Consider the following 21,137-nt stretch of genomic DNA (forward strand, 5'->3'; position numbering starts at 1 on the left):
CATTTTATTTATAACATTTAAGAAATATTAACATCTCAGGATATCTGGTTTACCATCTAAGTCCAGTCATAAGCAACAAAAAAAAAAAAAAGAAAAAGAAAAAAAAGAAAAAGTTAACCATGTTTCAAATGAGCATTCTTACATTCATTCCCCCCTGTAACGTAAAGAAAATGCAGCTTTGTTAAATTTGTGTTTGACTAATGGAAAAAAAAAATCATTAAAAATGTCTTAACTACCAGGCATCCTGGTTTGTTAATTTTTTTTGTTGGCACTTATGTTCACCACAATCAAGCACTCCAGTTGGTTTGTTAAATTTTCCCCTTCTACCCAGAACTTTCTGTAAGTTTTTCTGCGGATTTTTTTATTATTTTGTTGTTGTAATTGTTTTTTTAAACATCTGGATATGTAAGGTTGTTCAAATAACTTTAAAAAGACAAGGAATCTAGGCCTGTCTGAGAAGCTCCTTCCCTTGATAACCCACCTATGGGAAACTGAAGGAAGAAACTTGCTTTCATTTTTCTGAATCTTATTAAGCAAAAATTCATTTTAATTAATTTTAAACTGAAAAAAGTACAGAAACACTGTATTTATTTGATGGTGTGCATAAACATTACACTCCATACATAGCAAAAATATCTTTTATTTATAATTTACATTTCAACAAGTGAAAATTTTACATTTTTACATATACCATTAAATTTTCACGCATCTACAGAACTTTCACACCATGACACCTGAAACTCTGCAGGCAATAAGAAATTTCAAATACAAAAATGTATTTATTAACCAAACAGTAGTTGAGGCCCTGCCTCAATTGGACATTTTATTCATATAAAAAGTATTCGCCTTCCAGAATTAACACAGCAGCTCTCCTGTAAAAAAAAAATCATACCGCAGTTTATTTAAACAGACTCCTCAGGTTCTGTTTTGATTTCTGTAGATGCAGGTGTGGTCTCTTCTGCACAGGCAGGAGGGGTGTCATCAGGCTCTTCTTTGATTTTAGGTGAGTCACAGGACTCTTCTGTTTCTTGTTTAACAATGTCCAACATTATATTTAGTGGATTTTCTGAGGGAGTCTTGCTGGGAGACGGTGTGCAATCAAATGATGATGTCTGCGAAGTGAAAGTCAATGCAGCATTAGCACACTAAAATAACCATTTTTAGCCTCTTAATTTTTTTGCTTTTTTTCGAAATGCCAAATATGTTGATGGTCAGGCACTCAAAATCCAACCTTCTACTCTTGTCAATCTTTTAAAAAAACAAATTCATTTTTTTAATAGCATTATTTTTTTTCCAATTCCTTTGAAAAGTATCACCAAGTGGTGATGAAATGCTTAACACATTACCATGAGCTGGTGTAATTCCCAAAGCATTAAAAATGTCACACACACACCAATACCCATTTACTCCATTGTTACAAATTCCTAAGATTACACATTACTCCACAATAAATCCATCAAACCATGGCTTTGCTTTATGGCACACAAGCTGCCATGGTACACCACAACCAGAAATGCACCTCAGCTAATTCTGTATTATAAACTTGCCATGCCCAAGACCTCCATGTCTTAGGCAAGAGAAATGAGCAGCACATTCTGAACACATCTGCTCCCTGCAAAGTCAAGATAAGAAGCAAACAAACTGAAAGCAAAATGCTTCCAAAAAAATGAAAGATTCACTTACATTCTGGTAATCTTCATAACAAGATGGATGGTAAATCTGAAAAAAAAATGTTATCTATTTAAATATGTAAAAATAAATTATAGCAGCATCACTGATAATGAACTGAACAGTGTCTAGTACACATTATGACAAAATTCATCTAGAGAAACTATGGTCTGAACAGGCTAAGTATGGTGTCAACTACACCTGCAACAAGATTTTATGATATTTAGGAAATGTTATCATAGAGAAGGCTGGTAAGTGCTGGGAATTACATAAACCTGGTGAGTGCTGGGAATCATCTGTGCACAGCTGCATGCAGGAGGAACTGAACCCATGCCTACACCCATACACAGAGACATGCATTTTTCTTTGAGCACTGCAGTGTAAGGGAGAGCTAGTGAGCTCATACCAATGACACCAGGATTTCAGGCACTTCCAAAGGCAGAGATATTTATGTATTTGGAAGCCAGAAAAACTATAATAGGAATCCTTCAAGAGAAAAAGAGCACTTGCAACCCCCTGCTGTTTTTTTTTTTCTGTAATTCTTCAGGGGTTTTACTATAAATTAGCATCATGCGTAAATAAGATCAGATTACCTTTTCATCTACCCTGATAGCATTCTTCAGATGCCACTCTTCCTCTTCCTCATCCCAATACTGTTCAAATTGTTCTTGGCAAATTTCACAGCTCTGAAAATTTATTGGAATAATAGAGATAAATCATATTATTGCAATTTGCTGAACACATGAAATTCAAGAATCTAGAAGGAGTCAAATAAGGTTCTTTTAAATTAAGTATATTAAGCCTAGAACATGATCTTTCCTCTACACTTTAAAAAAACACTTAAATAATTAGTAAACCTTAATTAAAAATTGAGTATGGTTTGCAGACAAAGGATCACCCTCTGGCCCTGAATACTCTGTTACTTGAGAAAGGTAAGCTTTACCCCTTTAGCTAGTTAGTCTGCAAAGCATTTTGTAACAGTGTAATGCTGTCTTACTGTCATGTAAGACAATCCACTGCAGCGATTTAACTAGTTTTATTTATGGCAATATCTTAATTTTTCCCCCTTAACCTGCAATTTCAAGTCAAACAAGGCAGAAGTTTTTTAGTACTTTTGTGAAAAATTATCAACCCAGAGAACAAAGCACAAAAGGTGCTTTTTAGAATTTAAATAAAAGGCCTTTCTGGTTTCATAGCTAGTTTATTAGAGACTTAGCACATAAAACTAAATTGTAATTCTAACATTTGTATTTGATTACTACACCAATTCATCTACCAAAATACAGCTCTACTGGTTAGAGATTCAAATTGTAGTATTTCTTCTTCTAAGGCCTATCTGCTACCAAAAAAGAAAATTTTGTGTTTGAAAAGTACCAAAAACCCAGTAAATCCTGTAGTTATCTGAATGACAAACGACCATCAAAGGACAAATCGCTTATGCTATTTTCTCTACATTAACACACTTTGCCCATTTCAACTCTGCTAAAACCACACAATTCCAATGGCTGTGGATTTTTTTAAACTACAGGTTTCTACTACTCCTGACCCTGGGAAGCAGCCATTACATACACAAATACACAACCTATGCAGGGGCTACACAAAGGCCCAAGTACAATATTCCAGTTTACAATTACTAATAAGAATACAGTACAAGCCTTTAAAATATAGATTCTTGCTATCTGGCAAGCTGAAACTTACCTCCACTGCTCCAGCTGGTCCAGCTGGGACACTCTGAAACTCCTTCTCTTTCGCAGCTTCCTGTGTTTTCAACACAACCTCTTCATGAGCTTTTTCAAAGAACTGGCTTTTAGCACGCTCCTCTAGATCTGCTATTTCTTCAAATTCAATCCAGTCCTAAGGAAAGTGTTTGTTCTCACTCAGACATCCCAAAGTATCATATTTAATAAATGTTACTTTGTTGAAACTGAAATATTTCCCACATGCAGCATAAGCACAGTGTACTCCTTCCCGCAGTGCAACACTTCAAAAACTCTCCTCCCAGAAAAACCACTATCCTTGAAATTCCGTTCTCAGTGGAATGAAAACAGTGCAGTAAGCAGCTTTAAATTGTTTATTGTTCATCACACAATTGCCTTTTGTATTCTGACAGGCATTTGCGGAGTACTGAAGTATCTAAGACATCACTGTTTATCACAACCAACTCCTGTGATGATGCAAATTTCAGCTGTAATCCTACAGCACATGCAGGAGTAAAACACAGAATCCAGCCTGTAACTTATCCACACAAATACTGCATTACTTACTGTTAAACTGTAGTACCATCTCCTGTGTGTTATTTTTCTGCTAACATCTTTTTCTGTCCGGTTCTGGCGATAATGCCAATCTAAATGATCTGCATAAACATCTGTCTGTGAAGTAGTGAATCTCATTCCACAGGAGTAACACTGAATTCCAGTGTACAGTCGATTTATAACACTATCATAACGCCTACAAAAAAAGAGAAAAATCTTAGCACTTCTTTAAAAAGCAACAGTAAGACGTTTCTCAGTAAATTGCTTCATTTGCCTACAGTAGTAGGAAAAAAGCACAGATCTGCTCCAAGTTAAAAGTACGCAATATTACCTTAATTCATCCTGATTGTCATAGCACAATCAACTTAAACATTCAAAAAACAATGGGCTCTATTTAACAATTCATGAGAAACATGCTAGTGTTGTGTCTCATTCCTGCTAGCTTTTCTCACCTAATAATGCACAAATAGCATTTGACCCAGCTTTACAAGGCACCACCAAAGCAGTAAAATTAAATTCATAGAATGGTTTGGGTTGGAATGGATCTCAGAAAACCATTAGTTCCAAGCCCCCTGCCATGGACAGGGACACCTTCCACCACATTGCTCAGGGCCCCATCCAATCTGGCCTTGAATACTTCCAAGGATAGGACATCCAGAGCTTCTCTGGGCAATCTATTCCAGTGTCTCATCATCCTCTCAGGTAAAGAATTTCTTCCTACTATGTAGTAAATTTCTTCATCACTCTGAGGCCATTTGCCCTTTTCCTATCACTACATGGCCTTGTGAAAAGCCCTTCTCCAGTTTTTCTCTTAGGCTCCTTTAGGTACTGGAAGGTTACAGTAAGGCCTCCCTGGAGCCCTTTCCTCTCCAGACTGAACCACCCCAAATCTTAGCCTATCTCCATAGCAGAGGTTCTCCAGTCCCTTCATGATCTTTATGGCCTCCTCTGGAGTCACTCCCCAAAGGTCCATGTCCTCCTTGTGTTAGGACCCCAGAGCAACACTGCAGGTGGGGTCTCACCAGAGCAGAGGGGGAAAATCACCTCCCTTGACCTCCTTGTCACACAGCTTTTGATGCAGCCCAGGCCTGGGCTTCACTGCCTATCACAACCTTAGTGCTGAAGTAACAGCACGCGTATTTGTGTAAAGCTAAGTTTTCCCATGTTAAATTTCCATCTTTTTTCTTTCTTCAACAAGGCTCACATCAAACAATGCAGGTTTCACCTTCTCGGAACCACAAAGTGACAGATAATATGTTAAAAGCTTTTAACTGTCTTGGATGAACTATCTAGCTACTGCCACGTTGTTATTCCTACTGTAAGCCCACTCTACTATACGCACTGTCTAAGTTCTTCAACTATGAAGTTAGTGAGGTCTGGAACATTCTGATCTTCATTCTGATCATCATCTTCTTCTTCAGCAGTTGGCTGGGACGATGTTTCATTTGCTTCTAGAAACCATGAAGATATTATTTTATCAAAATTTCAGTACATCATCAGAAAGAAATTATGTGCTCCTAGAAGTTGTTTTTTTTTTTCAAACATTATTAATACTATCTGACTATGGTCAAACACAAGTGTGTAAGAGCTAAATAAGTTATCTTTGACACCATTTCAAAAAAGCATAAAAGAAAATAAGCCAGAATTTCAATTGAGGAAAACAATATTTCACCTCAGTGTTTGGCATTAAAATTCAGTCTTCACAGATACAAAAATATTTCACAAGATGAAAAGACCCTGATGATAATCAAGAACAAGTTACAAAAGCACCAAAGAGAAAACTGACTGCTCTGATAGCTGAAATGTAAATTAAACAAGATACTACAAATTTACCCAATCACATGCACTAAATTCCTTCCAAAATATAGAGTTCAGTTTAAAAAAACCTATACAGGAGTTCACAGTAGTTTGGATACTCAGATTTACACTTGAACTGTGGATAGACTTGATAGTAAGAACATAATAAATATACATACGTGCTGAAGTGGAATCAGTTTTAGACAATTTGAGGATCCCTGTTTTCAGCAGTTTAGCAAACAATTCATTAACATCAACCTGTCCAAGGTGGTTATCAGGATAAGAATGGGAAAGGGCTCCTGGGGAAGAACATGGACATTTAAGGTGGCAAAAGGTTAGAATCTGAAATTGACTTCACTTTTATCTGTGTATTTCACAACATAATTTTCCTGTTGCCTCCCATTTCTTTAATTTTTTGTTACAAATTATTTACCAAATCTCTGCTTTATCTAGTGTTTGGCTAATTTTTTCCCTTGAAACAGGGAATCTTGTAAGATTTTCCCTTCCTTCATAATGTATTCTGAAGTGCTATCTAAGCTGGTTGCCTGTACACAGATCTCTACTGGATAATGGTTCTTGAAATGCATAGAATATCACACTTAGATATTTCCCCACACTCAATCTACTTCATCACCCAGTTTAACTTTTTATGATGTTACTGAAGTTTTTCACTACTAACCACTCATACACTGGAAATATTTGCACACCCCAGCACAACAAGCTAGACCTACAGACTGATGCCTTCCACAAAAACAGATCAAGACTATTTCTTTTTGTTTTTTCAGCTCAAGTTTATATCCAAACCACACGGTTAATGAAAACTAACAACAGCCTCCAGTATTTGAGAAAAGCTCCTTAAGAGATGAAGGTGCTACTGACACCATATTTACACAGCCACTTCACTGAGGAGGCTTTCCTTGATCCACACAGACCCAGGAAATCGGGACATTAAAAAAGGTCATTTTTGTGGCTACCACCAAACAAACAATCCAAAAGAAATAGAAGGAATTCTGTTGTTACACACCTGCAGGGTTCTGGACAAAACTTCCAGGATTTGGCAAATACTGCTGACCTTGGCCATAAGGTCCTGGTTGAGCAGACATGAGAGAAACCTGTGAAAGTAAACACTTATGTATACTTTGTATAATAATGTGATTATAAACTTACTTTTCACATTATTTTATTGCTAAGTTCAAGATGTTTCTCAATCATTTCACATATATTGAACTCCTTCCGGGAATTAACCATGTCAGTTTGGGATTGAAAAGGACCACAAATAACTATATGATCTTTGCCCATTTTCATTTTCCACTAGGAAAATTCAGACCACATCCTCATTTTGCCTAATATTAAAAAACAAACAAACAAAGCCCTACCCACAACACCTTTCCTTCTACTTAACAATCACATTTTCCAAACACAGCACTTCCTTTTAAATTGCTCATGTTCACCAAAACAGAGCTCCTCAAGGAATTCAAGGAACTCGTAAATGTCTCTTAATAAATGCCACAATTAATTCCTATCAGGAACTGAACCAGCATTCAGTACAGACATACATCTTGAAAGCAAGACTTTTCAGCGTATCAGCTACAGTAAGCTGTAGGTAGAAAAACAAGTCTCTATAACACATTCATAATAAAAAGGTTTGGAATTTTTTCCCTAACTGGCTGCTTTCTATATTTACACACTGTTTAAGATTTTATCCCATTAGAGGTCTGCAGGACACATTACCTGCTTTTGTACAATCAATTAACTCTTCACACTCACTTTTTATCCCCTAAAAATGCTTTTTAAAATCTTTAATCTACTGAAAAAAAATTACATCAGTTTCACCACTGTAAAGTATCATATACTCCTTTTGAAGAGAGCATTTCCAATAGGCAACAGCAAAGACAACTGAACTGACAAAGCAAGATGATGCCAACAGAATTTTAAAAGACAACGCAGTTGAGCAAGAAAGTGCAACAATGGCCCTATCTTCCTCAATTTCCCCAAGTTATGGGTACCTCTTTACTCGTAACCAGTACTAACAGCTGCAAAAAGAATTATTATTTTGGTCCAAAACTTAACTTTGGGTCCCAACGTCCCATTTAATAGAAAAATTAAACATGTATCATGTAATCACTTACATTATCTTTCATGCTTTATATAGAATACACTTTTGTTGAAATTTAATGAGAATACCAAAAGCTTACAATAACCTGGTTTTGTTCTAATGTTGAAAATAATGATTTCAAAGACATATTCTGAACTATGAAGTGATTGCAATGATCCAGTATTTTGTCTAATACTTTAAAAAAACTCTTGAAACACAGCAATGCATGTCCTTCTTAAACTATCTAGTGACTTTTTTAGTTTGAAAGTGACTCTCAGCCTGCCAACTCTTCAGAAAAATATTCCATTTTTACAAGAAGAAATCCTACAAATTCTCTAACAAAAACACTTCTACAAGCAAAGTATTTGATGCAATCAGCTCTTACCTGATTACTTCCCATTGCCATATTACTGAAATTTCCATACTGAGGACCCTGGAGACCTTTTTCTTCGAAGTAATGTCCAGCTGCTCTCAGTGGGAAGTTCTGTGCTCCTGGGCCAGCTGGCCCATTGAAATTTGGTCCAGGTGAACCATCAAATATATCAGGTCTCTGGAACTGCATTCCATGAGCTGGTCCATTGTAGCCCTGGCCAGGATGTTCAACAAACGGACCACCTTGTCCATATGGTGACATTTCTAGTCTTGAGGCAGGATGGTTAGCTACATTTTCAAAACGTGCACCCTGAAGGCCAAGGGGCAAGTCGAACCTAGAGGCTGGCTGGTGAGGTCCATCAAATCTTTGAGGTATGGCTGTTTCAAATCTTGCTTGTGCCTGTTGGCCAGGTGCCAACCTTGGACCAGGCTGTCCATGAATTCCATCAAATCTTTGCAGGAGAGACAGCTGTCCAGGCTGACCATCAAATCCAGCTCCATGACAGCCATCAAATCTTGGACCAGCCCGACCAAGAGGACCATCAAATCTAAGTCCACCAGCCCCCTGGTGTACTGGTCCATCAATCAACCTGGGGCCTAGACCCGGCTGACCACGTGGTCCATCCAGTCTCAGCCCACCGCCCGATGGTCCATGTGGCCCCTCAAACCTGAGCCCACCACCTGATGGCCCATGTGGCCCCATGGGCTGACCATGTGGCCCCTCAAATCTGAGGCCACCTCCAAGTTGTCCATGGGGCCCCAATGGCTGTAAATGTGGCCCCTCAAACCTGAGGCTACCCCCTGGTTGACCATGAGGCCCCAAGGGCTGACCATGGGGTCCCTCAAACCTGAGACCACCCCCTGGTTGACCCCGAGGCCCCATAGGTTGACCATGAGGTCCCTCAAACCTGAGACCACCTGAAGGCTGACCATGAGGACCCTCAAACCTGAGACCAACTCCAGGACCTTCAAATCTAGCACCACCTACAGGCTGCCCTGCAGGTCCTTCAAACCTCAAAGGCCCAAGAGGTCCCTCAAACCGCAGCGGACCTCCTCCACCAACCTGGCCTGGTGGTCCTTCAAATCTCAGGGACCCTGCTAGCTGCCCTGGTGGCCCATCAAACCTTAGGGCTCCAGCTCCCCCTGCTCCTGCCAGTGGTCCATCAAACTGAGATGCACCTGTCCCCACCAAAGGCCCCTCAAATCTCATAGCAGCCTGTCCAGCTGGCCCATCAATTCTGGAACTTGAACCAGCAGCAGGACCATCAACAAAAGGACTGCCTTGTCCATCTACCCCAACCCTTGCAGCAGTCGGTCTAGGTGAGCCATCAAACAGAGGTCTGTCTTCCATCAGTGCACTTATCCTCTGCTTTGCTTCAATACCTCCAAACCTTGATCCTGGACTTTCTGGAAATGGTGCTTTCTCTGGATCTTCATACCTAGCTCTTTTGAAACGTTCAGTGAATGGCGACCTTGGCTCCTCTCGAACACCTAAAAAAAGCAGAACAAATCACATAACCACTCACTAATACATTCTCAATTACTTAACAAATATAAAATAAAGTAAAATCACATACCAGCTTGCCCAAGAAGCTGTCTTTCTTCACGATTATCAAACCTACAGAGTGCATCTCCTTCTGTTTTCTGGAACTCTGCTGTACTTTTCCCCTGTTGTCTGAGAGTATCTCTAAATTCATCCGATTCTCCCCAGCTGTCATAAGGATCAGAACCTCTCGCTCCTTTAGTAGCACGCTGGTCTTCAAGTCTTCGTCGACTCTCAAGCGGTGACACGTTTTCAGCAAAAGGTCTTGTAGTGCCACTTACAGGAGAGTGTCTCCTTGATCTTTCTGCAAATGGTTCTTTTCTATCAAACTGTACTCCCCGCTTGGCTTTTGCCTGGTCACATTCTATTCCAGAAAGCAATGCATCAGGTATATGATAATCCAAAATATCATCAGGATCCAACAGATCAAGCCTTGACAATGAATGCTGAACTTGTGTCCTTTTTAGTTTGGCTTTATGTTCATAATATGTTAATTCTGCATCCGATAGAAGAGGTTTCTTTTTCAAACCACATTTTTCCTCTGTAGGACTATCCCAGACATTACATCTGTGCTTTCCTTCCTGATACTGGAACAGCTGTCGGATCTGATGAGCTACCATGAGAAACTCATCTTGTGTTATTTCTCCAGATGTTAAGCGGTCATTAGCCTGTAATATAAAGTTAAAATTTAGACTTCTAAAGAAAGAAAAAAAACCCCAACACCTACCTGGGACATTTCTATGAAGACAGATTTATTAGTATTACCTTCTTAAGTAATTCTCTTTTACTTGCAGATGTCAATTCTTTGGGAATCTGTAAATTGGCATCCACACTTAACCGGTGCTGCTGCTTTGGTGCTCGGGGTGATAGAATTCCTTTACCAGCAGGCCAGTTTTCCCGATGTCTTTGGTGAGGGGATTTAACAAGTGCTTGGTGTTCATCATTCTGCTGTGAGCTGCAAACAAGAATATATGCAAAATATAGATTACTTTGATATTCAGGATGTAATGGCTCCTACTAGAACTGATCATGGCAAAACATTGCTATCACCTTAGAATCTAAGTATGCATTACCTCTGTATTTCACTAGTAGAAATAAGTTAAACCTATCCATTTTAACAATCTGAACACTGCCTCTCAAAGTCAACTATACTGAAGCCAACAGAATTTCCACTGACTTCACACAGAACTTGTTTAAATGATAGTAACTTACTTTTTACTTTCTTCCCAACCAGATTTCCACCTCTTGCCTGATTTGGATCCCTGCCAGTTTTCTGCATTCTCCTTTGGATCTGGAGAAGCTTTTGCAGAATGCTGGGTGGCTGTCTCTTGGGGTCTTTCTTCTTGGGCTTTTTTCAATCTCCTTGGATCACGCACCTCTTGTTTAACATTTCTCTTACTAGAATTTCTTTCATCTCTTGCTGCTTGTGTGCCTTCTTCAACATGAGACTGCTTAGGGCCTATCTGACGTATCTTTCCAATTTTAGGAGTTGATGAAGTAGGAGATAAACTCCGAAGTCTTCTTTTAGGTGATCTCCTCTCCCGTCTTTTTGGAGAATGTGTAGATGGTGATCTTGCCTTAGGAGAGCGTGACCGTGACCGTTTTCTACTACTGGATCTTCCTTGTTTTCCACCCTGTTTTTCTGACTCCTCTGTAGTCCCGTCTTGTTTCTGAACAGCACCGTTAATCACTTTATTTCTGCTCCCCACCAGTCTATGTTCACATGTCTTATGCTCCTCTTTCTCCTTCTTTTCTGTACTTCTCCTCTTTTCTTTGACCTCCTCTTCTTTCCCCTCTGACTTATCTTGAAGATGTCTTTTCAGTCTTGGATCCCGCTTACTGATGTCAGAAACCTTAGTGCTTTCACTGTCTTTAGTATCGGGCAGTTTATTTTTTAAAGGGGATGGCGATTTAGATTTTGCTTTGGACTGTTCTAGTTCTTTCTTCTGTGTTTTTTCACTTGCTTTTGATTTTTCTGACTTTGTTGAGTTCTGTTTTTCAGCCTGTGCTGTTTTGTTTCCCTTGGTCTCAGACTGACCAGTCACACTCGGTGAAAATTCTTTCCTGTGAGACTGATCTTTAGTATGAGAAGAATGTTGACCCATCCTATTAAGTCGAGGATCCCTGTTCACTATTTTGATATCATGAAGTGGAGGACTTGGGGATGGTTTGTTTTTTTCAGATTGCACAGCAGTTTGATGAGGTGGTTTAACTGTCATATGAGGTGTGGGAGCCATGTGTTGCTTGGAAGGTGCTGGAACTGAAGCTATATTAGATGATCCCTGCTGAACACTGAGAGACACAGCCTGAAATTGGAAAAAAAAATCCAGCATTAATCTCTATGTCACAACTCCTACCCAGAGGTGCTAATATTCTGTCTCAAAACCAAAACTGCAATAGTCATGTCTTGAAAGTTATGAGCTTCAGCCATTTAACAGAAATTCACCCACTAACTGCTAATTATAAGCACTAAAATAATGCAGTACCATTACAAATCAAATTCAAATACAGTGCAAGATCAATATATAAAGAAAATGCTGCAAAATATGCAAATTTGGCATACATTCCAATTACAGTGCCAACTTTCCTATATATTCCACATGGTCTAGGCAACTCCGCTGTCAAGTATCCTATTTTCACACTCCAGTTCAAAGATGCTTTATTTTGTATTGTCAATGGCCAACACAGCAAGACTTCCAACTACTGCTGACCAAGGAACTGATTTTCCTTACAAACAATCAGGTTCCCTTGTTCCTTAGGAACAAACATACTAGAAACATCCCAGCTCACTGGGCTGATGAAAATGAAGATCACAGTAAGGTATCTTTCTGAAGAGAGATTAAAACCAACCTCAAGAATTTAACTTTTTTTTAACATTTAAGTGTTAATACTTAAGTTTTAAAAATAATAAAAACTGTTCAGGAACCCCAGATCACCTTGCATAGCTCTAGAATTCCTAAAATAGCTACACTTGCCTAACATGAGAGAAAACCAATGTACTGTACTTACCACTACAGTAAAGTACTCTCCAAAAGAGAGACCCCCAACTATGAAAGTGTTATGAACTATCCTACTCACCAACTGTGCTTTAGTCTGTTCCAGCTCCAGCTCTAGCTTTTTTTGCTGAAGTTCTAACAACTGTTTTTGCTTTGCAAGCAATTGTTGCCTTATCAGCTGCTCCTGTGTCAAATTCTTTTGTATTTCAGGAACAGCTGGAGGAGTAGAGGCACCAGAAGTGACAGCAGAGGTAGGTGCACTAGATTCCTCTGGCTAAAAAACAAAATAAAGGGAAGTTACATTTAAAATCCTAATGAAATCAACTAAATCCATCTCCTTTCAGTGTTATCATGATCCAGGACCGGGACTTAGTTCATACAGCAGTTACAAACTGCTTTTTTTTTTTTTTTTCCCACTATTATTTGCCTACTTTGACAGGTATAGGGAATTTAATATCAATTCTTCAATGTTCCAAAACCTAGAATTCAATTAGTAAATTAAAAAGCCAGACCCTTCAAATATTCTGAATTTGTAAATTTCTCTTACCTGTTTACAAAGGTCAGATAATTCATTCTTAATATTCTAAATTGTCAAAAAGCAGCACACAAACAATGAAAACTACACGTATTACCATCTGTTCTTCCAGAAGGCAGAAAAACTTACCGATTTATTTAAAAACTTAGGATTCACATGGATGCTAGAAGTATTCACATTTGGGGGCAGAGGTTTAATTGGCCAGGCAGGATCTAGTGAGTTGACTCTGACATCAAGTGCATATAGTTTCTTCAAAGGAAAAATATCATCCCATGTGGAGCGTAATTTAAATAAACTTTTCCTAGTATTTTCATCCACCTAAAACAATAAAACAATTCTATGGCTTGTTAAGTTAATATAGAACAATTTCTTAAACTTTTCTGTAGAACTTAAGATTTCATTCATTTCCTATTTCTATCTTGCCATTACAACATACTAAACTTGCTACACAAAATTTATAAGCAGTGCAGATAACACATCTGTATCAATGAGATCAGTAACAGAAGCTCAAATGTGCAATTGTTGGTTCAAGGCCATTTGAAGATTTTATTGTGCATTACCATGCTCTGAGAATTTTCTTTCAACTTTTCCATTAGCAAAATTCTCATTTACTGGCCCAACTTCTGTGGAAAAAAATACAGTAACAAAAGTATTGAAAGGCAACCGCCTCCGAGACAATACATCATTCAAGTGTTTGTGCCAGAGTATAACAATGACAAACAAATCAAGAAAAAACAAACTGAATGGAAAAAAAAGTGTTTTGCTCAGCTGTTTAGTCACTGAGGGATTTTTTCCAACAAATGCAATAAAACAAGTATTAGCTAAAATGAAGTCAACTACTACTTCAGTTCAGTTGCAGAATTAGACCCATCTATGTATGAGTCACAGATCAAATGTACTTGTAAGACCAGAGGCCCATTTTATCTCTTTACAAACAACTGGATTATCCCATGGCAGCTAAATTAGAAATTTACAATAAAGTAAAATTTGGTTCATCTCATAATTTAAATGGATCAATTAAACAAGGAATAAAAAAACACTAAAGGACAAAATACATGCAGCTGTCAAATTTCAAAATCCCAATTCAATCATTAAGCTTTCCCCATGTAGATGATTTTTGCTGCCATTTTCAGATGTTACATCTAGACATAGAATGTTCTGGATAGTTTGGAGGTTCTTTTTGGGTAAGAGCAGGAACTTCAATAAAAGTAATTCATACTTAATAACTGGGGAATGATGCCTCTATACAATTTTCCATAAGAGGCTTCGCTGAAGTTCACTGCAAAAATGTGCAGAAATGACTAAGCAAACAGTTCTGACTTCAAGTGTTTAAAGATACCTTAGTGACCATTTACTGATAAAACCCAAATCTGCAATGCCTGTGCTGGAATTCTACTCACATTTTTTAATATGACCAACTAAGCAATTAGAAATGACTGCCACTTTCCACATCTAATTAGTACACATAACTAATTCTAGTTAGCTTACTAGAAAGTTAACATATAAAACTCTGAAGGTAAGTTATTATCCAGAGCTTCATGCAGTTGCAACCTTAACTGCAACTCAGTAGAAGAGCATTCACAAACTAACACCAAAAAAACAAGTAAATCTATCTCTTATCTGCTCTACACACAGGAGTTTAAGTCTTCTACAGTCACAATCACAATCTATACCTTACTTCATCACACACTTTACATCTGAAAACCATATACAAAGCGTACTGGGATTTCAGATCCTCAGATTGCAATGATAAATATGCTAAAGCTTCATTCATCCCATTCTTAAGGAACACCACTTTCTTCTAACATACAGGAAACCACAGAAGTTAACCCTTCTTTTCTGATCCAACTTAAACCCATTCAAGTCCGGTCTTTCAAAACCTTTGATATACTTTTCTCACTGAGGAGTATGCACAATTACTTCACTGAGCTTCAAGATTAAGAGCCAGAAATAAAATATATGGCAGCAGCTTTCAATGTTGAATGAAATTAAAACTTACTTATAATACAATCACACATTTTAAGGTCCTCTCACACAGTCCCATTTTTTTCAGCTGACAGACCACCAAGAGAGAACCAAGTGTCAGTGCTACTCCTTCTTGAGTTTAAGCAGTCATTCTGCACAATGGGAATTATATAAATCAAACAAACCTTACTACAGGAGAGTGAGGCTTTGAGAAATCCATAAGAAACCAATTCTCAGTCTATTCTTGGCATAAGGACTATTAACTATCTTAGAAATAAACCAATGATTCGTAATTAATTGGTCTATACATTACAAAAAGTCCATCCAGCTAAGCCATCAACAATCAAAATCCTGTTAGTAAAATCTTGCCTGGACAGGAAAGCTACTGATGTTGTTTACACACCAAATTAAGTAATACTTTGCATCTTTCAGCTACCTTACATGCTTGATAGCAGAAGGAATAATCTTTCAGAATATAGATACTGAGATTTATAAAAACCAATCAATCTGTATAGTTCACCACACAAGAAAACCCAAACCTGTAATCACGTACTTATTTTACCAGGAACAAATTTTGCTTAGAATACAGTACTTTTCTGAAAGTGTATATACCTTTTCAAATACACAAATAAATGTTGCAACTAGGTTTTTAGTAAATGCTGTGAGATACTCTCTTCCCACATTCTTGACAATGGAATCCATTAGGTACATAACGGGTAGCTTCTCTGATGCAGGAGCCTGGAGTAATAAGAAGAAACTGAGAAGTTTAGTACAACAAAAACATACTTTAACCTTTTCAAATAAAGGGATTACCAATCCCAGAAATACAGACCTCTCTTTGGTTGCCACTATAAATACCAAGGGATATGGTTTGGAATTTTTTTTAATACAAAAACTTAATCTGAAAAATGGACAGTCAGTTCAAAGTATAATGCAGTGGGTCTATCACAAAAAAAAAAAAAAAAAAAAAAAAAGAACACCTTAGGTTAATTTGTTTGTGTATGAAAGCTTTGGAAAAAGTGGGGGAAAAAAAGAGGAAAAAAGAAGCCCACAAGACAGTATTGCCACTAGTGTACCGAGTGTAACCTTTTCCTTGAGGAAGCAACTTAGCAGGATACCATTGTCAGCACTTCAAGGAACTTCTAAAAATCGTTTATAATTCAAACCTCCTGGATGGATTTTCCTGCATTTCACAGAATGCAAATTAGACTTCTGGCAAATAGCCCAAGTCAGTGAACTTCTGTAGCTGTAAATTATATGTTGATTATCACAGTTTTTCGTCAATTACACGTAGAAAAGGTTGCAATTATTTCACTGTAATCCAACTGGATATAGCAGAGAGTCCCAATTCTCTCTTGGCACTTGCAGATGGTGACAGTTCTGATTTCCAGAGTGCATGCAAAAACAGAGTTCAAAATCCAGTCAAAACTCAATCATCTCGTGGATTGGATAAACGCACAGACAAGCTCAGGAACTGCAACCACATTTTTCATAGAAGGTTGTCTTCAAGCTCTGGACACAGCTTTGCTACAGGAGGCTCAGGGTTTTTTTGTTTGGTTTTGGTTGGGGTTTTTTAAATCCTTTTTCAAAACTCATACTAAGTTTGTGCAATAGAAGTGTGGTGACCCTGGACCACTATACCAACTTCCAATTAACAGAAAGCAGCACTGGACCAATAAAAGTGATTTTAATGCCTGCCAGTGGCTTTCACAAAGCAGAAGGCACAGCAAAGTTCCAAAAAACATCAGGAAGTACACAGACTTGTTGAAGAGGACATGAAAAACAACACAAGCAGGGCGTGTTGACCATGAACCTCTTGGAAGAGCATCCACTTGTAATACTTTAGGTTCCATCCACCAGCTGGTAAGCTTGGGATAAAAGCAGAACAACTGCTTTCACTGTTCATTTTCAAGAGAATAGGCTATTAGATTAAACAAGACACCTTACTTGGCAGGCCCATTATCCAGACAAGTGTGTGAAGTGCTACTGCTTCACCATTTTAAATTCAACTCCTTCCCCTTTAAGGTGGTTCACAGAAGGGCACCCACTCAACAGTATTTTAACATGGGTAATGGGGCTTCCTCACCCTTAGAAGTGTTATTAATTTGCCATGACCTGAAACTTATTATTGAAGAGGGCAGAACTCCTTGTTAGTTGGGGCGGGAGGGTAGAGGGGGGTGTCACTGCCTTCAAACATATTGCAAAAAATTAGAAACGGGCAGATGATGCATTTTGTATATAAAAAGACAAAACCCCAGCTACCATAGCTAAAACTAATTGCAGCACATTAGAAGTCAATTTGACACTGTGATGCAATACTGAACTGTAAACAACCTAAGGTGCAAGTGTTAGAAAAAAGCATCATTTAAGTCTCAGATACAGAAGACTGTGGATCTGCAGCTATTTAAAATGAATGTGGAATACTGGCTTCTTCTTTGAAGCAGTCTGCACAATGGCACATTAAAAACAGTCCAGTTCTGAGTGCCTTCCTTTAGAACAAAATGACAGTGCACCATTTCTGACTTTTAGTCAGCTGTGTTAGACACACAAAGAGCTCTCCCAGAAGTACCTATGCCCAAGAGCTACTCCCCAAGTTGAATTCTTCCGTTTCACCAATGCAGGAAAGTAGCTCACTACACTCGGCTAAGCTGGAAGTTTGAGCTGGAGAACCATTAGTAGCAAAAGCACTGAAAAAAGTTTAACTGTCCCTTTCATCATGCATCAGACTGTTAACAGCAATCACACACAGAAACACCATCATCTAAGTAAGGAAGCCAACCTCCAACTATGGAGCACAACAAGCAGCTCAGCAGAGTACCCTGCTTCAAACATAAGCTATTCAGGCGTCACATTTTAAGAAATGTGACTTAAATATGGTCGGAATATTTAAGTCTTCTCTTCTGGAAGTGTTTATTATGTCAAGGCATCTAGCACGTATTTCAACAACCTCAAAAGGGAATCCCACATCGGAACACATTTTGTTTTCAGGAGGTCTCTGCAACACCCCCAAGCAAGAAAGATGCCCACACGACACTAATCAAAAGGCAGGGAGGTGCCGCATAATCACCGGAACGCAGAAGAACACTAAGTCTGAGCTCATCAGCATGATATTAAAGACTTCTTTACAGAACTCCCACTCTTCCTTCAAATAACGTAGGAAAGCTACTGTTGGAAATGTGTGGCTTTTTTTTATTAGTTTCCTAAAAGGTTTCAAGTTTAAAATAATATCTGGCAATTCAACCCCAAGTCACAAACTTGTGAAAAAATTTGTTAAAAAAAAAAAGCAACTTTGTGTACAAAATGGGTCTTGGAAACAAATTCTGCACTATACAATGGTAAATAAAAAGACAAATACATATTTCACACTTTTTATTTACAAACTTTAAAATACCAGTCACACATTTCAGAACCATTTATTAAATTGTAAAGCAGACCACTCATGTTTTACACTAAACAAATGTCTCCAGGCAACACTTTTTAAAAGTGGCTTAGTAAAGGAGATCACTTTCCCAGAAACAACTAAAAACTTGCCTTGAATAAACTACAGTCATAAACAGTAACTAGGCAGAACTAACCATTGATACAGGTTTTAAGACATCTTTTTAAAAACCCCCATACTTCAGGGCAGGTTCTAAATCACCCAGAAATGAAAAAAAAAAATGACAGCATTGTTATTCATCACAAATCATTTTATACACATCCACTGCCCTTTAGGAGATATAATGGTGAGAGCTACTAGATTATGAGGTCACCTCCCCAAGGAATGGCAAAACTCAGCCACTGGCAGCATTTAAAACTAGACTGGAAGAAGTCTGTGGCACACTAAAAAGACATCCTGCATTGATAGAAAGATAGATTAAGTCTCTTAAAAGATGTTTCCTACCCCCATGATTAGATAGTACAATTCTCACCATTATAAACCACGATTAAAGCCAAAGAAAAAAAAAGCCTTTTAACACCTGAGATCAGAGGGAGCAAGGGAAACAACGGGGGAGGGGTGGCTGGCACGAATACGGGGTTGGGGGGGTGGGGAACTGAAAGAACCCTTTTCTTCTAAAATACTCGCTAAAAAGGTGCTGCAAACCCCCATGCATGTACAGTGGCTGACTGATGTCAGCAACTGCCTGGGCTGGGCTCAGAGGGAGCCTCCTCTTTCCCTTTTTATATCATGTGCCTTTCAGACGCCATGTTAGGATCCTACAGGCTGCTACAGTTCCACCACATCTTCCACTAATAAACTTCTCTAGCCAAAATAAATTAAATACGCACACAAAACTAGTGCTACTCGGGGCACAGATCACCTGAAATCCAAACAGATTATCCCAAGCCCACAGAATTTTCTCTAGCGAGGCAGAGCAAAACAACCCCCACCACCACCACACACACTTCTCTAACCGAAAGAGATGATCACCTTTCACCTACAAACTTTTCTACGATATAAGGGAGCCTCCACCCCTCAATTTATCTCTCACAGGGACCTCACTGGGGAAATATTTTTAACTTATACTTACAGGTCACTATACTTAGCTCTTCAGTGGCGAGCAATCTGCGTTCTAAAAACCTAACCTTATTTTCCTTTTAGACCACCCCCCAAGAAAAACCCAACTCTCCACGAGATCTCCCCGCTCGGGTCCTCTCTAAAGATTGCAATATCCACTTACTATAGAAATGGCCTAAATGCAAGGGTTTAGTCACCAGATTCGGACAGCGAATGCTGGCTGCGTGTCGGGGGAAAGCCCCGCTCCAAGGGCGAGGAAGTGCAGCTGCCCAGTCACTGCCGGGCCGCCATGTTGTGCCTGCTACTAACGCGGGGCTCCCGGCGCGAGCCGCGCTGCCCTCCTCCCTCAGCTCTTCCTGGGGCCAGTCCCAAACCCTTCCCTACTCCCAACAGGGTGGTGTGGGGGCTGCTCCCCTCCCTCGAGTCCCCTGCTCCCTGTGCGATGGGGGAATAGAAGCAGCAGCAGCACCCTTAAGCTCCGCGATGGAAGAAGGAGGAGCCCCCGCCCGCCGCCTCGCCCCGCTGCTCCCTGATCCCAGCTGAGACACACTTCCCTCCTCCGCCTGTTTGCCCCACGGCGACCCCCCGCCTCCTACACCCCCGTCCTCCCCCAACTCCGTCCAAATCCTGCTGGCTCTATTCGCCCCCTCACTATCAACACCCCCCGCCCCGGCACTACTTCCTAGGCCCCCCCGCAGCCCCAGCCCGGCCATGCCCAGCCCGCCTGAGCCTCTCCCCCTCTCTCTCGCCCCATTTCCCGACCCTCGGGCCCTCTCGTCCCCCTGAACCGCCTCCGCCGCTCGGCTCCCACCGCGCCTCTCCTGCGGGCCCCCGGGCCGCCCTACCCCGCTGCCCCGGCCGGTCCCCCCAGCAGTATAGGTAGGAGTAGTAGTCGGTGGAATATAAAAACCTTGGCGATTTGCGCCTCGATCAGGGAGACGATGTCCTTGGCGAAGGGCACGTTCTCCTCGGCCAGGATGGTCAGCATGTTGATGTGCGGCTTGCTGTTGAACGTCAGGTCCTCCAGCGACGACTGGTAGTCGCGGCACGCGTCCTCCCGGGCCTCGCTGCTGCCAGCGCTGCTCTCCGGGGCCGACATGCTGCTCCGACCAGGACCCGACCCACCGACCGACAGCCCCCTCCCCGCGATCCCCCGCCGCCGCCGCCGAGCGAAGCCGATGCCGCCCCCCCGCCGCTGCCGCTGGGCTCCTCTACCGCATCCTCCACGCTGAGGCTCCCGCTGGCTGCGCTGCCGGTGCCGCCGCTCCTCGGGCCGCCGCCGGCTCAGTCTCCGCGATCACAAAATGGCGGCGGCGGGCACGGCTCGCGAACCGCTTCCCGCAGCCGTTGCGTCATGTGAAATTGTGCTCAGGAGAGGGGCCGGCGCCTTGGAGAGGCCCTTTTGTCCGCCGGACG

General features: G+C 40.2%; 1 protein-coding gene across 2 annotated transcripts; it reads right to left on the reverse strand.

The window, feature by feature from the left end:
• Positions 1 to 620: 620 nt before the first annotated feature.
• Positions 621 to 21,089, reverse strand: PCF11 (PCF11 cleavage and polyadenylation factor subunit). Of its 2 annotated transcripts, XM_072926786.1 has the most exons (17): positions 20,632 to 21,077; positions 15,836 to 15,961; positions 13,388 to 13,576; positions 12,806 to 12,997; positions 10,940 to 12,033; positions 10,493 to 10,682; positions 9,762 to 10,395; positions 9,070 to 9,675; positions 8,198 to 8,988; positions 6,742 to 6,829; positions 5,897 to 6,016; positions 5,263 to 5,371; positions 3,933 to 4,116; positions 3,367 to 3,522; positions 2,262 to 2,354; positions 1,684 to 1,719; positions 621 to 1,112 (listed from the first exon to the last, which is right to left on the reverse strand). In XM_072926786.1, exons 1-17 carry the CDS (start codon positions 20,818 to 20,820, stop codon positions 903 to 905), a joined length of 5,007 nt encoding a protein of 1,668 aa, XP_072782887.1. In that variant the 5' UTR covers positions 20,821 to 21,077; the 3' UTR covers positions 621 to 902. The 2 variants fall into 2 exon arrangements, with proteins under 2 accessions (XP_072782887.1, XP_030124674.4); XM_030268814.4 differs by having other exon boundaries at positions 8,198 to 9,675; positions 20,632 to 21,089.
• Positions 21,090 to 21,137: the final 48 nt, after the last annotated feature.

The sequence above is a fragment of the Taeniopygia guttata genome, chromosome 1, assembly GCF_048771995.1.
Source record: "Taeniopygia guttata chromosome 1, bTaeGut7.mat, whole genome shotgun sequence".
NCBI lineage: Eukaryota > Metazoa > Chordata > Aves > Passeriformes > Estrildidae > Taeniopygia > Taeniopygia guttata.